The sequence below is a fragment of the Sesamum indicum genome, linkage group LG9, assembly GCF_026168435.1.
Source record: "Sesamum indicum cultivar Baizhima isolate 11 linkage group LG9, ASM2616843v1, whole genome shotgun sequence".
NCBI lineage: Eukaryota > Viridiplantae > Streptophyta > Magnoliopsida > Lamiales > Pedaliaceae > Sesamum > Sesamum indicum.
This window is the reverse complement of record NC_142665.1, coordinates 21,564,364-21,580,236: the sequence shown is the minus strand read 5'-3', so window position 1 is coordinate 21,580,236 and position 15,873 is coordinate 21,564,364. Positions and strand designations below refer to the sequence as shown.

Genomic DNA, 15,873 nt, shown 5'->3' with positions numbered 1-15,873 from the left:
CAAAACTTTAGCATGGAATTTGTAAAATATGGGCCAACCCATTATGAATTCGATTATCCCCAATATAATTTATGATAAATTTGGTCATCAGTCTGAATCAATGTGTACACCTTCATTGCCATATCTTGACAAATTTAATCATTAACTTGACTCAAGGCAATGAAGCAGTGGAAAGTGGGGTACCTATTTCTTAATAACAAAAGTTAAGCCATAATTATTAGCAAGAAAATCAAAGCCATTAAGCATATATGCCCACTACACATCAATTGTAGGGAAATTAATAAGTAATATGCCACTAATCAATTATCAGATGAAACCGCATGAAAAATTGATATAACATTATAATCATCTTTATGGTACGTACTGATCTTGTCTGATGATTACCACTATATATATATAAAGTTTCTTAACACTAATATGTTGATTCTTACCGTCCTAAGTCTACAAATTTATACATGGCTTGTATTTTTGCTAAAACCAGCATGCTTACATAATTTAGCCCAACATTTATGTATATTATTAGTCGCCAAACATCATCATTATGTCAAACAATACAAATATATATATAAATTTCACGATAATCAATAAGTGTTTTATATTATTTCATTTTGTATTCTTATATCCGCCATTTTGCATAAAAATTAAATTCGATTTAATTATAACAATGATAAATTATTACCAAATCAAGACACTAAGTCGATACAAAGTCTTTATTCGTGTGCAATATTGTGGAATTGTTGTTAGCCTATATATCAAGAAACGCAAATGATGATCAAAGTCGAAAATTCATTCATAAGTAATGTAAATTTAAGATTGCCCAAGTCTAAGACTAAACAAGCCATCTCTTACATTACATTAATTAGCATTATAATTTATTACAATCATTACCAAACTATGAACTAAGTTCATTAGTTATGATGTGTCTGATGCAAAACAATCAATCCCTATATACATATACTTTCTTCCCCATTCTTCAAAACTCGTATAAACTATGAATGTGAACTGAATAAAACTCAGACAACCAACCTATATCATGATACCCCTGGATAAAACTATAACATGTGAATCAAGCCAAGATACAGTCAACAATGACGAACTCACGCCCGTTCAAATTCTTGTATTGTTTGACTGTTTCAGTTGTCTCCAAATCGTGAACTCACGCTACCTTACTTCTTCTCAAAACAGCGTAACTTCTGCTCCTCGGATAGGCTCCCCCGCCCAGCAACCCCACGTCTTCCTCATCTCCAAATTCAACGGCCCTGTCTTCGTCGATCCTCCCAAAGGCAACCGTGTGGCTGCGTGTCACTCCGTGGGACGGCGGCCTTTTCGAGCGGAGGAGCTCCGCCTCGATTTTCCCCGTGAGGTTGCGGGTGGAGGCGAGCCTTATCAGCTCCCTCAACTCCTCTTCTGCAGTTTTGTAATTTATGTGTGATGAGCTGAAGCTTTTGGGCAGCCTCGGGATTTGTGGGGTTGGGCAGCCCATGGCGTTGCCGTAGTTGACGTGGCCGCCGCAACCCATCATGCTCTGCACGTACAGATCCCGGACTCGGGCCAGAACCCGGATCGGGCCTTTCATGTATCTGATGAATTTGCTCTCGCTGCGGATGACCCTTTTGGAGCCCATTTCTTTATTTCTGGAATAAGAGAAAAATTGCTAAAACTAGGTTGTGACAAGTTTGGTTTCTGTAAGGAAGAAAAATAAGTGGAAAAAACCAACCTTAAAGATGGTTGGGAGAGTGATGATGAAGCATATCAATCTTCATCCAAATCAATGCTACAACTTATATGTACTGTCGCTCAATGCTGACTAAATCTCTCCTTTGGATTAAACTAAGCTTTTTTCTTTTTGTACTTTGTTTTATTGGATTATTTTAAGATAGTAATACTGAATTAAGAAATGTTTTGCTCAAATGAGATTTCATCATATTAAATCAATAATATTAATATTGATCGCAAGATAAGTTTAATATACTAATAACATAATTAGCTTAAATTTTTAGCTGAATAGAATACGAATAAAAAAAAGAATTATTAAATGAGGAATTTGATGTAATAGTAAGTTGAGGTGTGGGAGTGGACATTTTGTTGAGGTTGGGGACCAAGGAATGAGCCCATACTGCAGAGAATGTTGAAAAAGAGGGCAGAAGCAATTATGGTATGTATCAGTGGACTTTTTCAGAATTATGGTGGATATATATATGCATGGGTCATGAAGCATTGATTTATTTAAGGTTGGAGTATTGATAGTATACACGTAAAGTAATGTCTGTTTTGTGTAAATTGAGGGCTGCGAAGTGGCTAGAATGCCAAATTTGAAGCAGTCCTCCTTCAATATTTTAAGGGTAGTAGGACAACCAAAACGTGTGCTTGAATCTAGCAAAGACAAGGGTTTCTTGTCTGATTTTATTCATTTGTTCCCTGTCAAAACTGAAACCAACTTTTACACCGACTATGCATATCTAATGACAAGTTGTTTTTCTCTCTAAGACCACTCTTCTACAACCAAATTTTGTTTACTTTTTTTACATAAAACTGCCATTTTGAAAACTGACGAATTATGCCAAATTTCATTGTTTTCAGATGTGCCGCCGATCTGTCGAATTATACAAAGAATGTTGCAAGCAATTTTCACAACCAAACAGACGAGTATCCCGAATCCCACTATGTGCCTCACCTGCAATATATGCTCTCCTTAACTCACCAACCTCTTTTGGCTTCCACCATGAGTACGATAAAGACAGACGGTTTTTTGCAGTATCCAATAGAACACCTCTAATCCTCTAACAGCTTCATTTTTGTCGTGCTACGCGTTAGTATTTGTTGAAAGACAACTGGTAGAATATTACAACCCGTCTTGCCCAATTTGTGTTCAATTAAATAAACGAACACTAAAAATATGTATTAAGCGACATATCCCGAACCCAGCTGAATTTTTGGGCCCAAACTCATGTATCAAAGTCCAAAACCTGTCAAACGGGCCGGATCCAGGACGAGACCCAGTTTGATTTCTATCCCGACGTGATATCAATCTGCCATAGAAATTTCAAACACAAGAATTATTTTGTAAGTTAGTTAGCAAGATGAGAACTGATAGTGGATTGAGTTGTGAGTGTGATGGATACGGGTGTTACATTTGTGCCTATTTTTAGCAAAGGCCCCAATTTACGGTGGCTGGTTTCCTGTTCTGGAGTCTTTCTCTTTTACATAGCCTAATAACCTAAAACATATACTAGGATTCAACATTAAACGTATATAGACCGTGTCTGTTAGTAATTAGAAACTACTTACTATTTATAGTAATTTGTTAGATCATGTACCTCAATTCACTCCATACTGCTCAATCATCATCACTACGTGCATGTATGTTCCAATTCGTACTAATTTTACAATAACTGAATCTTAAATACTGCCTGTATACGTTTCGGTAGACACTACACCAAAAAAAGAAACAAAACTATTTTTCTTTTAATTCAAGTCAAATTATTTAAGTGAATCCGACAAGAACAGAGAAAAATACATAACTGTTTTTGTCGATATAATGACGCGACTATTTGTAGTTTTTAGAATAACTTTCTCATACCAGTGATGATTTGGTTTAAAGGTTAAAGTTAAGACTCTAAAAATAAGTCGAAGATAATGGGCTCAAGTCCCACCAAAATTAGCGATTTCCTAAGACGATCTCACTGCAGACGGTCTAACTCTTCCTAGATCAGATTTTGGGTTCCCTAAGAATAAACCACGATCCGTGAGCTCGTCGGGCACGTCCCCGACAATGACCCTCCGACGCTCAAGTTAGGTTGATCGAGAGAAATGTATTCGATCTAAGAGTTCGAGCTCAATTAATGCACATCAGTTACCTCATTTATGGCGTATCGGGGTCTATTTATAGAGCACAATTGGACATCAAGTACTGGGCCACGTGGCCTTATCCTACCGGCTCGCGTTCTGATCGAGCGACTGCCATTGTCTGGGTCTTCAATCAGTCTGTGCGAGGACCCGACCCGCCCATTACAAAAGGTGCAGATCCTGATCGCGAAATGACTGTAATGCCCTTAATGAAGGGTAATTCGGTCTTTTTGCAGGGGTAACATGTGTATACCCATCAAATACTTATTTAAATTTATTGTAATGTGTATTTATCTAAACTAATGTGAATTTATTGTACTATATATAAATTTATTAATTGAATCAATATATTTATCTATTTATTGATATTAATATAATGTATAATCTAAGTTTGAAAATAATTGTAGAGTTGTAACCTCGAATTTAGAGAACCCTATTCGACTATTACAGCGGCGTGGAGTATAAAACTCCTTAGATACAATTACTTATTACAGATATCACAAAGAATAAATATAATGAAAAATCAAAAATTGAACAAACTCAATATATATTGAAGATAGGCTCAGATCTGCTAGATCCAGTAGAACTCGGTCACGAAGCATCGAGTTTTACGATCACCACGACCCACGGTTGCTCCACCTAAGAAAGAACACCACCGAGGTTCCGATCACTGAGATCACACTAACTCACGGTCACTAGACCAAAAAAAAGATTTTCGCACAGAGCTGCTTTGCTAAGGAGGAGCAAGATCAGTATGTATTCTATATCTCAACCAAAAGGGGTCAAGGCTTTTTATAGAGGAAAGGATGGCAAGTCTCCATGCTTACCAGAAATTATATCTCAGAGATTTAAGGAACAGGGGAACTAGAGAGAGAGATGGAGTTCGCCGCAGAGATAAGAGAGAAGAGAGACGTGAGAAATAGATTTAGGATTCTGTTAAGTAGTATGAACCTGAACTGGGTCGGGTCAAGGTGGGTGGATAGGCCGTCCAATGGGTCGAGTTCTGTGCCTTTTAATAAGATATTTGGGCCACATTTCACAACGTGCTCTACCTTGGACCAAGTCCTTATTAAAAGGAGCAGGATCCGGAGCGTTACACTGGATCTGGTTTTCTCATCATTGCCTTATCGTCCTCTATGCGTACCTGCAACAACAAAAGACTAAATTCCAACAGTAATCAGTGGGAACAAGATTTAGAATTTTTAGACATATAAAGAACTTTTCTGCAGGTAGGCATTTAGTACCCATATCAGCTGAGTTATTATCAGTTTTGATTTTTTCGAGTTTGATAAGTTATTTGACAACAATATCACGAATAAAATGATACCTAACATCTATATGCTTAGTCTTATCATGAAACACAGGGTTTTTGCATAATTGTATAGAAGACTGACTATAAGAAAATATAGTATTTTGTTTATAAAAAAACTAATTTCTTTAATCAAACCTTCCAACCATATAGCCTCTTTAAAAGCTTCATTGGTAGCTATGTATTCAGCTTCAGTTGTGGATAACACAACTATATGTTGTAATTGAGACTTCCAATTGATACATGAACCACATAAAGAAAATATGTAAGATGTCGTAGACTTTCTACTATCCCTATCGTTAGCATAATTTGAATCCACATAGCCAATCAATTGAATATTATCGGAAAATTTAGAGAAAGTGATACCGATATCAATAGAACCACGAAGGTATCTAAGGAGCCATTTCAGGGCCTCCCAATGTGGATATAGTGAGAGAAAATGAGTGGAGGATTGATAAAATCTGATAAATGCCTTGGGTGTTTATGATCTGCTAACCAATTCTTGAATTGGTTGCCAGCGACCACTACAAAATGTTGTAGTTTTGAACCTTGAGTTCGGTGTGTTTAGTCATTTCAATTTCTTTCCTGCTAATAGCGGTCTTTATTATTTTCACCCTTGAATCAAATTGTAGAATCTGTAGCATCACCTTAATTTTTGGGTACTCGCATGGAAGAGGGAGAGTGGTCATTTTCCTCAGGAAAAATTAATCAGTTATATATGCTGTAGCTGATGCTTGACTCATGCTTGTGCTTACACGTGGCTTACTGTTTATATGATAAAGAACTAATCATTCACCTGCCTAAGTTTCTGTTATTTTTTGGCTTCAGGTACTTGTGGGCAGTTTAATACATATTTGAGTGGTAACAGTTTCCTAGTAATGTGTTTTCGGCATTGCAGAAATCAGGATATTAGGTCTATAAGTTGTTGAATCTGTGGTGTTGCTTGATAAATGACACAGCTGTTCTTGTGGCTCTTCTTTAGAAAGTGAATGATTCCTTTACTGGAAGAAGACACTAGTTTTAACTTTTTGGAAGAGAGGTAAGTTTCATGAAGTAATCAAAATCCATTACAAGTTTTTATGTTAACTTTGTTAAAGGTTGAGGCGTCTTGTGTGATTTATGTTTCCTATAGCTTCGACTTTTGCTGAAATGCCTTAATAAATATAAAGCTAATTCAGTTCTAATTGCTTTCTGTTAACCATCCCATGTATTGAGAGCATTTTAGAGTTTGGTTTACTTTCTGATCTCCTGTTCCTTTTGAGCAGTATGGGTAGTTGGATTATGTTGAAGGTACTTTTCTATTTCATTTTTGTTTTTCTTTGCCATCTGGTTCTTGTTAAATTTTTCGTTGTACTTCAATTTCTAAGTCTTCATTTCTGTCTACACAATTCTTTTTCTCGTGTAGGATGTCACCTTGGTTTTGCCAAATTTTATGCTTATTAATGGGGGTGTGTGTGTGTGTGGGCTGTGGTGTGTGTGTGTAGGATGTGTGTGTGTGTGTGTGTGGTGTGTGAGTGTGTGTGTGTGTGTGTGTGTAGTGTGTGCGTGTATGTGTGGGTTTGGTGTGTGTGTGTGTAGTGTGTGCGTGTAAGTGTGTGTGGGTGTGTGGGTTTGGTGTGTGTGTGTGTGTGGTGTGTGAGTGTGTGTGTGTGGCTGTGTGTGTGTGTGTGGGGTATGTGTGTGTGGTGTGTGCATGTATGTGTGTGTGGCTGTGTGTGTGTGTGTGTATGTGTGGGGTGTGTGTGTGTGTGCGTGGTGTGTGTGTGCGTGTGGGATATGTGTGTGTGTGTGTGGGGTGTGTATGTGTGTGGTGTGTGCGTGTATGTGTGTGTAGTGTGTGTGTGTGTGGTGTGTGAGTGTGTGTGTGCGTGGGATATGTGTGTGTGCGTGTGCGTGGGATATGTGTGTGTGTGTGTGGTGTATGCGTGTATGTGTGTGTGGTGTGTGTGTGTGCGTGGGATATGTGCGTGTGTGTGTGGTGTGTGTGTGTGTGTGTGTGTGTGTGTGTGGCGTATGTGTGTGTGTGTGGGGTGTGTGCGTGTATGTGTGTGTGGGTGTGTGTGGGGGGGGGGGTGTGGGTGTGTGTGTGTGTATGTCTCACGGTAGAACATGTTTACTTTCATTTTGAACATAGAAGAAGTGAGGTGTTGCTTTTATCTTCTACACGAACGAATGCCTTCTGCGTCTTGTTACATTTGTCATTCTCCTTCGATTTTAAAGTATTTATTTCTATCTTCACAACCCTTTTTCTCGTGCAGGATGTCTTCATAATTTCGCAATATTTTATGCTCATTATGGGTATTGTTTGTCTTTGTGGTCTATTTATGTGTCTTGTAATATTTTTGTATGCTTGTATAGATGTGTATTCTCATTTTTGTTTACATGATATGAAATAGTATTTATTGAAATGAAGATGAATAATAGGACAGGAGAGAGTGCATTGTCCCACTTCTTTTTTCCTTTTAATATATCTCGTTAGCAAGACTGTTCTTGGATTGATTTACTTTACTAGAGGGGATATAGTGAGAGAAAATGAGTGGAGGATTGATAAAATCTGATAAATGCCTTGGGTGTTTATGATCTGCTAACCAATTCTTGAATTGGTTGCCAGCGACCACTACAAAATATTGTAGTTTTGAACCTTGAGTTCGGTGTGTTTAGTCATTTCGATTTCTTTCCTGCTAATAGCGGTCTTTATTATTTTCACCCTTGAATCAAATTGTAGAATTTGTAGCATCACCTTAATTTTTGGGTACTCGAATGGAAAAGGGAGAGGGGTCCTTTTCCTCAGGAAAAATTAATCAGTTATATATGTTGTAGCTGATGCTTGACTCATGCTTGTGCTTACATGTGGCTTACTGTTTATATGATAAAGAACTAATAATTCACCTGCCTAAGTTTCAGTTATTTTTTGGCTTCAGGTACTTGTTGGCAGTTTAATACATATTTGAGTGGTAACAGTTTCCTAGTAATGTGTTTTTGGCATTGCAGAAATCAGGATATTAGGTTTATAAGTTGTAGAATCTGTGGTGTTGCTTGATAAATGACACAGCTGTTCCTGTGGCTCTTCTTTAGAAAGTGAATGATTCCTTTACTAGAAGAAGACACTAGCTTTAACTTTTTGGAAGAGAGGTAATTTTCATGAAGTAATCAAAATCCATTACAAGTTTTTATGTTGACTTTGTTAAAGGTTGAGGCATCTTGTGTGATTTATGTTTCCTATAGCTTCGACTTTTGCTGAAATGCCTTAATAAATACAAAGCTAATTCAGTTCTAATTGCTTTCTGTTAACCATCCCATGTATTGAGAGCATTTTAGAGTTTGGTTTACTTTCTGATCTCCTGTTGCTTTTGAGCAGTATGGGTAGTTGGATTATGTTGAAGGTACTTTTCTATTTCATTTTTGTTTTTCTTTTAAAGAAATTGAAGGCACTTTTCTGAATTAGGTAAATTGTAGGAATTGTTGCGCAGGCGAAAAAGAGGAAGAGTAGAAAGGAGAAGAGGAGGAGGAGGAGTGGGTGTGCGGGATGTTTGTGTGTATGTGTCACGGTAGAACATGTTTAATTCCATTTTGAACATCGAAGAAGTGAGGTGTTGCTTTTATCTTCTGCGCCAATGAATGCCATCTGGGTCTTGTTAAATTTTTCGTTGTACTTCAATTTCTAAGTCTTCATTTCTGTCTACACAATTCTTTTTCTCGTGTAGGATGTCACCTTGGTTTTGCCAAATTTTATGCTTATTAATGGGGGTGTGTGTGTGTGTGGGATGTGTGCGTGTGTGTGTATGGGGTGTGTATGTGTGTGTGTGTGGGCTGTGGTGTGTGTGTGTAGGATGTGTGTGTGTGTGTGTGGTGTGTGAGTGTGTGTGTGCATGGGATATGTGTGTGTGTGTGTGTGGGGTGTGTGTGTGTGTAGTGTGTGCGTGTAAGTGTGTGTGGGTGTGTGGGTTTGGTGCGTGTGTGTATGTGTGGTGTGTGAGTGTGTGTGTGTGTGGGGTATATATGTGTGGTGTGTGCGTGTATGTGTGTGTGGCTGTGTGTGTGTGTGTGTGTATGTGTGGGGTGTGTGTGTGTGTGTGTGTGTGTGTGTGGGGTATTTGTGCATGACGTGTGCGTGTATGTGTGTGTGTGTGCGTGTGCATGTGGGATATGTGTGTGTGTGGGGGGTGTGTGTGTGTGTGTGGTGTGTGCGTGTATGTGTGTGTGGTGTGTGAGTGTGTGTGTGCGTGGGATATGTGTGTGTGCGTGTGCGTGGGATATGTGTGTGTGTGTAGGGTGTGTGTGTGTGTGGTGTGTGCGTGTATGTGTGTGTGGTGTGTGTGTGTGTGTGCGTGGGATATGTGCGTGTGTGTGTGTGTGTGTGGCGTATGTGTGTGTGTTTGTGTGGTGGTGTGTGTGCGTGTATGTGTGTGTGGGTGTGTGTGGGGGGGGGTGTGTGTTTAGTCACTAGAAGAAGAAACTAGCTTTTACTTTTTGGAAAAGAGATAATTTTCATGAAATAATCAAAATCCATTACAAGTTTTTATGTTAACTTTATTAAAGGTTGAGGCGTCTTGTGTGATTTATGTTTCCTGTAGTTTCGACTTTTGTTGAAATCCTTAGTAAATACAAAGCTAATTCAGTTCTAATTGCTTTCTGTTAACCATCCCATGTATTGAGAGCATTTTAGAGTTTGGTTTACTTTCTGATCTCCTGTTCCTTTTGAGCAGTATGGGTAGTTGGATTATGTTGAAGGTACTTTTCTATTTCATTTTTGTTTTTCTTTTAAAGAAATTGAAGGCACTTTTCTGAATTAGGTAAATTGCAGGAATTGTTGCGCAGTCGAAAAAAGAGGAAGAGTAGAAAGGAGAAGAGGAGGATGAGGAGTGGGTGTGTGGGGTGTTTGTGTGTATGTGTCACGGTAGAACATGTTTAATTCCATTTTGAACATCGAAAAAGTGAGGTGTTGCTTCTATCTTCTGCGCCAATGAATGCCATCTGGGTCTTGTTAAATTTTTCGTTGTACTTCAATTTCTAAGTCTTCATTTCTGTCTACACAATTCTTTTTCTCGTGTAGAATGTCACCTTGGTTTTGCAAATTTTATGCTTATTTATGGGGGTGTGTGTGTGTGTGGAATGTGTGCGCGTGTGTGTGTGTATGTGTGTGTGTGTATGGGGTGTGGTGTGTGTGTAGGATGTGTGTGTGTGGTGTGTGTGAGTGTTTGTGTGTGTGTAGGATGTGTGTGTGTGGTGTGTGTGAGTGTGTGTGTGTGTGTGGGGTGTGCGTGTATTTGTGTGTGGGTGTGTGTGTGTGTAGTGTGTGCATGTAAGTGTGTGTGTGTATGTGTGTGGTGTGTGCGTGTATGTGTGTGTGTGTGTGTGCGTGTGGGATATGTGTGTGTGTGTGTGGGGTGTGTGTGTGTGGTGTGTGCGTGTATGTGTGTGTGGTGTGTGAGTGTGTGTGTGCATGGGATATGTGTGTGTGTGCGTGTGCGTGGGATATGTGTGTGTGTGTGTGTGTGTGTGGTGTGTGTATGTGTGTATGTGTGGGGTATGTGTGTGTGGTATGTGTGTGTGTGGGGGGGGGGGGTATGTGTGTGAGTGTGTGTGTGTGTGTGTGTGGTGTGTGTGAGTGTGTGTGTGTGTGTGGGGTGTGCGTGTATTTGTGTGTGGGTGTGTGTGTGTGTGTGGTGTGTGTGTGTGTAGTGTGTGCATGTAAGTGTGTGTGTATGTGTGTGGTGTGTGCGTGTATGTGTGTGTGTGTGTGTGCGTGTGTGTGCGTGTGGGATATGTGTGTGTGTGTGGGGTGTGCGCGTATGTGTGTGTGTGTGTGGGGTGTGTGTGTGTGTGTGGTGTGTGCGTGTATGTGTGTGTGGTGTGTGAGTGTGTGTGTGCATGGGATATGTGTGTGTGTGCGTGTGCGTGGGATATGTGTGTGTGTGTGTGGTGTGTGTGTGTGTGTGGTGTGTGTGTGTGTGTATGTGTGGGGTATGTGTGTGTGGTATGTGTGTGGCGTATATGTGTGTGTGTGGGGGGGGGGGTATGTGTGTGTGTGTGTGCGCGTGGGATATGTGCATGTGTGTGTGTGGGGTGTGTATGTGTGTGTGTGGGGTGTGTATGTGTGTGTGTGTGTGTGTGGGTCTTGTTAAATTTTTCATTGTACTTCAATTTCTAAGTCTTGATTTTTGTCTACACAATTCTTTTTCTCGTGTATGATGTCACGTTGGTTTTGCCAAATTTTATGCTTATTTATGGGTGTGTGTGTGTGTGGGATGTGTGCGTGTGTGTGTATGGGGTGTGTATGTGTGTGTGTGTGTGGTGTGTGAGTCTGTGTGTGTGTGCATGGGATATGTGTGTGTGTAGTGTGTGCGTGTATGTGTGTGTGGGTTTGGTGTGTGTGTGTGGGGGGGGGGTGTGTGTGTGTGTGCGTGGGATATGTGCGTGTGTGTGTGGGGGGTATGTGTGTGTGGGGTGTGTGTGTGTGTGCGTGGGATATGTGCGTGTGTGTGGGGGGGGGGTATGTGTGTGTGGTGTGTACGTGTATGTGTGTGTGTGTGGGGGGGGGGGGGTGTTTGTGTGTGTGTGCGTGGTGTGTGTGTGCGCGTGGGATATTTGTGTGTGTGGTGTGTGCGTGTGTGTGTGGGTTATGTGTGTGTGTGCAGGGTGCAAATTTTATGCTTATTTATGGGTGTGTGTGTGTGTGGGATGTGTGCGTGTGTGTGTATGGGGTGTGTATGTGTGTGTGTGTGGTGTGTGAGTCTGTGTGTGTGTGCATGGGATATGTGTGTGTGTAGTGTGTGCGTGTATGTGTGTGTGGGTTTGGTGTGTGTGTGGGGGGGGGGGTGTGTGTGTGTGCGTGGGATATGTGCGTGTGTGTGTGGGGGGTATGTGTGTGTGGGGTGTGTGTGTGTGTGCGTGGGATATGTGCGTGTGTGTGGGGGGGGGGGGTATGTGTGTGTGGTGTGTACGTGTATGTGTGTGTGTGTGGGGGGGGGGGTGTTTGTGTGTGTGTGCGTGGTGTGTGTGTGCGCGTGGGATATTTGTGTGTGTGGTGTGTGCGTGTGTGTGTGGGTTATGTGTGTGTGTGCAGGGTGTGTGTGTGTGTGTGGTGTGTGGTGTGTGTGTGTGTGCGTGGGATATGTGTGTGTGTGTGGGGTATGTGTGTGTGGTGTGTGCGTGTATGTGTGTGTGGCTGTGTGTGTGTGTGTGCGTGGGATATGTGCATGTGTATGTGTGTGTGGGGTGTGTATGTGTTTGGTGTGTGCGTTTATGTGTGTGTGGGTGTGTGTGTGTGTGGGGGGGGGGGGTGTGTGGGTGTGTGTGTGTGTTCTCACGGTAGAACATGTTTACTTTCATTTTGAATATAGAAGAAGTGAGTTGTTGCTTTTATCTTCTGCGCGAACGAATGCCATCTGTAGCTTCGACTTTTGCTGAAATGCCTTAGTAAATACAAAGCTAATTCAGTTCTAATTGCTTTATGTTAATCATCCCATGTATTGAGAGCATTTTAGAGTTTGGTTTACTTTCTGATCTCCAGTTCTTTTTTAGCAGTATGGATAGTTGGATTATCTTGAAGGTACTTTTCTATTTCATTTTTGTTTTTCTTTTAAAGAAATTGAAGGCACTTTTCTAAATTAGGTAAATTGCAGGAATTGTTGCGCAGGCCAAAAAAGAGGAAGAGTAGAAAGGAGAAGAGGAGGAGGAGGAGTGGGTGTGCGGGGTGTTAAAAGTGTATGTGTCACGGTAGAACATGTTTAATTCCATTTTGAACATCGAAGAAGTGAGGTGTTGCTTTTATCTTCTGCGCCAATGAATGCCATCTGGGTCTTGTTAAATTTTTCGTTTTACTTCAATTTCTAAGTATTCATTTCTGTCTACACAATTCTTTTTCTCGTGTAGGATGTCACCTTGGTTTTGCCAAATTTTATGCTTATTAATGGGTGTGTGTGTGTGTGTGGGATGTGTGCGTGTGTGTGTGTATGGGGTGTGTATGTGTGTGTGTGTGGGCTGTGGTGTGTGTGTGTAGGATGTGTGTGTGTGTGTGTGTGGGGTGTGTGTGTGTGTAGTGTGTGCGTGTATGTGTGGGTTTGGTGTGTGTGTGTGTGTAGTGTGTGCGTGTAAATGTGTGTGTGTGTGTGGTGTGTGAGTGTGTGTGTGTGTGTGTGGGGTATGTGTGTGTGGTGTGTGCGTGTATGAGTGTGTGGCTGTGTGTGTGTGTGTATGTGTGGGGTGTGTGTGTGTGTGTGTGTGTGGGGTATGTGTGTGTGATGTGTGCGTGTATGTGTGTGCGTGCGTGTGTGTGTGTGTGGGTGTGGGATATGTGTGTGTGTGTGGGGGGTGTGTGTGTGTGTGGTGTGTGCGTGTATGTGTGTGTGGTGTATGTGTGTGGTGTGTGAGTGTGTGTGTGCGTCGGATATGTGTGTGTGCGTGTGCGTAGGATATGTGTGTGTGTGTAGGGTGTGTGTGTGTGTGGTGTGTGCGTGTATGTGTGTGTGGTGTGTGTGTGTGTGTGCGTGGGATATGTGTGTGTGTGTGTGGCGTATGTGTGTGTGTGCGTGTGCGTGGGATATGTGCATGTGTGTGTGTGGGGTGTGTGCGTGTATGTGTGTGTGGGGGGGGGGGGTGGTGTGGGTGTGTATGTGTGTGTGTCTCACGGTAGAACATGTTTACTTTCATTTTGAACATAGAAGAAGTGAGGTGTTGCTTTTATCTTCTGCACGAACGAATGCCTTCTGCGTCTTGTTACATTTGTCATTCTCCTTCGATTTTAAATTATTTATTTCTATTTTCACAACCCTTTTTCTCGTCCAGGATGTCTTCATAATTTTGCAATATTTTATGCTTATTATGGGTATTGTTTGTCTTTGTGGTCTATTTATGTGTCTTGTAACATTTTTGTATGCTTGTATAGATGTGTATTCTCATTTTTGTTTACATGATATGAAATAGTATTTATTGAAATGAAGATGAATAATAGGACAGGAGAGAGTGCATTGTCCAAATTCTTTTTTCCTTTTAATATATCTCGTTAGCAAGAGTGTTCTTGGATTGATTTACTTTACTAGAGGGGATATAGTGAGAGAAAATGAGTGGAGGATTGAAAAAATCTGATAAATGCCTTGGTTGTTTATGATCTGCTAACCAATTCTTGAATTGGTTGCCAGCGACCACTACAAAATGTTGTAGTTTTGAACCTTGAGTTCGGTGTGTTTAGTCATTTCGATTTCTTTCCTGCTAATAGCGGTCTTTATTATTTTCACACTTGAATCAAATTATAGAATCTGTAGCATCACCTTAATTTTTGGGTACTCGTATGGAAGAGGGAGAGTGATCCTTTTCCTCAGGAAAAATTAATCAGTTATATATGCTGTAGCTGATGCTTGACTCATGCTTGTGCTTACATGTGGCTTACTTTTTATATGATAAACAACTAATCATTCACCTGCCTAAGTTTCTGTTATTTTTGGCTTCAGGTACTTGTGGGCAGTTTAATACATATTTGAGTGGTAACAGTTTCCTAGTAATGTGTTTTTGGCATTGCAGAAATCAGGATATTAGGTTTATAAGTTGTTGAATCTGTGGTGTTGCTTGATAAATGACACAGCTGTTCCTGTGGCTCTTCTTTAGAAAGTGAATGATTCCTTTACTAGAAGAAGACACTAGCTTTAACTTTTTGGAAAAGAGGTAATTTTCATGAAATAATCAAAATCCATTACAAGTTTTTATGTTAATTTTGTTAAAGGTTGAGGCGTCTTGTGTGATTTATGTTTCCTCTAGCTTCGACTTTTGCTGAAATGCCTTAGTAAATACAAAGCTAATTCAGTTCTAATTGCTTTCTGTTAACCATCCCATGTATTGAGAGCATTTTAGAGTTTGGTTTACTTTCTGATCTCCTGTTCCGTTTGAGCGGTATGGGTAGTTGGATTATGTTGAAGGTACTTTTCTATTTCATTTTTGTTTTTCTTTTAAAGAAATTGAAGGCACTTTTCTGAATTAGGTAAATTGCAGGAATTGTTGCGCAGTCGAAAAAAGAGGAAGAGTAGAAAGGAGAAGAGGAGGAGGAGGAGTGGGTGTGTGGGGTGTTTGTGTGTATGTGTCACGGTAGAACATGTTTAATTCCATTTTGAACATCGAAAAAGTGAGGTGTTGCTTTTATCTTCTGCGCCAACGAATGCCATCTGGGTCTTGTTAAATTTTTCGTTGTACTTTAATTTCTAATTCTTCATTTCTGTCTACACAATTCTTTTTCTCGTGTAGAATGTCACCTTGGTTTTGCAAATTTTATGCTTATTTATGGGGGTGTGTGTGTGTGTGGAATGTGTGCGCGTGTGTGTGTATGGGGTGTGTATGTGTGTGTATGGGGTGTGGTGTGTGTGTAGGATGTGTGTGTGTGGTGTGTGTGAGTGTGTGTGTGTGTGTGTGGGGTGTGCGTGTATTTGTGTGTGGGTGTGTGTGTTTGGTGTGTGTGTGTGTGTAGTGTGTGCGTGTAAGTGTGTGTGTGTGTGTGTGTGGTGTGTGCGTGTATGTGTGTGTGTGTGTGGGGTGTGTGTGTGTGCGTGGGATATGTGCGTGTGTGTGTGGGTGGGGGGGGGGTATGCGTGTGTGGTGTGTGCGTGTATGTGTGTGTGTGTGGGGTGTGTGTGTGTGTGGGTGGGGGGGGTATGCGTGTGTGGTGTGTGCGTGTATGTGTGTGTGTGTGGGGTGTGTGTGTGTGGTGTGTGCGTGTATGTGTGTGTGGTGTG

The 15,873-nt window shown here is 40.8% G+C and overlaps 1 protein-coding gene across 1 annotated transcript; it reads right to left on the bottom strand.

Annotated features, from left to right (window-relative positions):
* Positions 1–1,156: 1,156 nt before the first annotated feature.
* LOC105177838 (uncharacterized) lies at positions 1,157–1,624 on the bottom strand. Its single transcript, XM_011101099.3, has one exon. It carries the CDS (start codon positions 1,622–1,624, stop codon positions 1,157–1,159), a length of 468 nt encoding a protein of 155 aa, XP_011099401.1.
* Between the last annotated feature and the right edge of the window lie 14,249 nt (positions 1,625–15,873).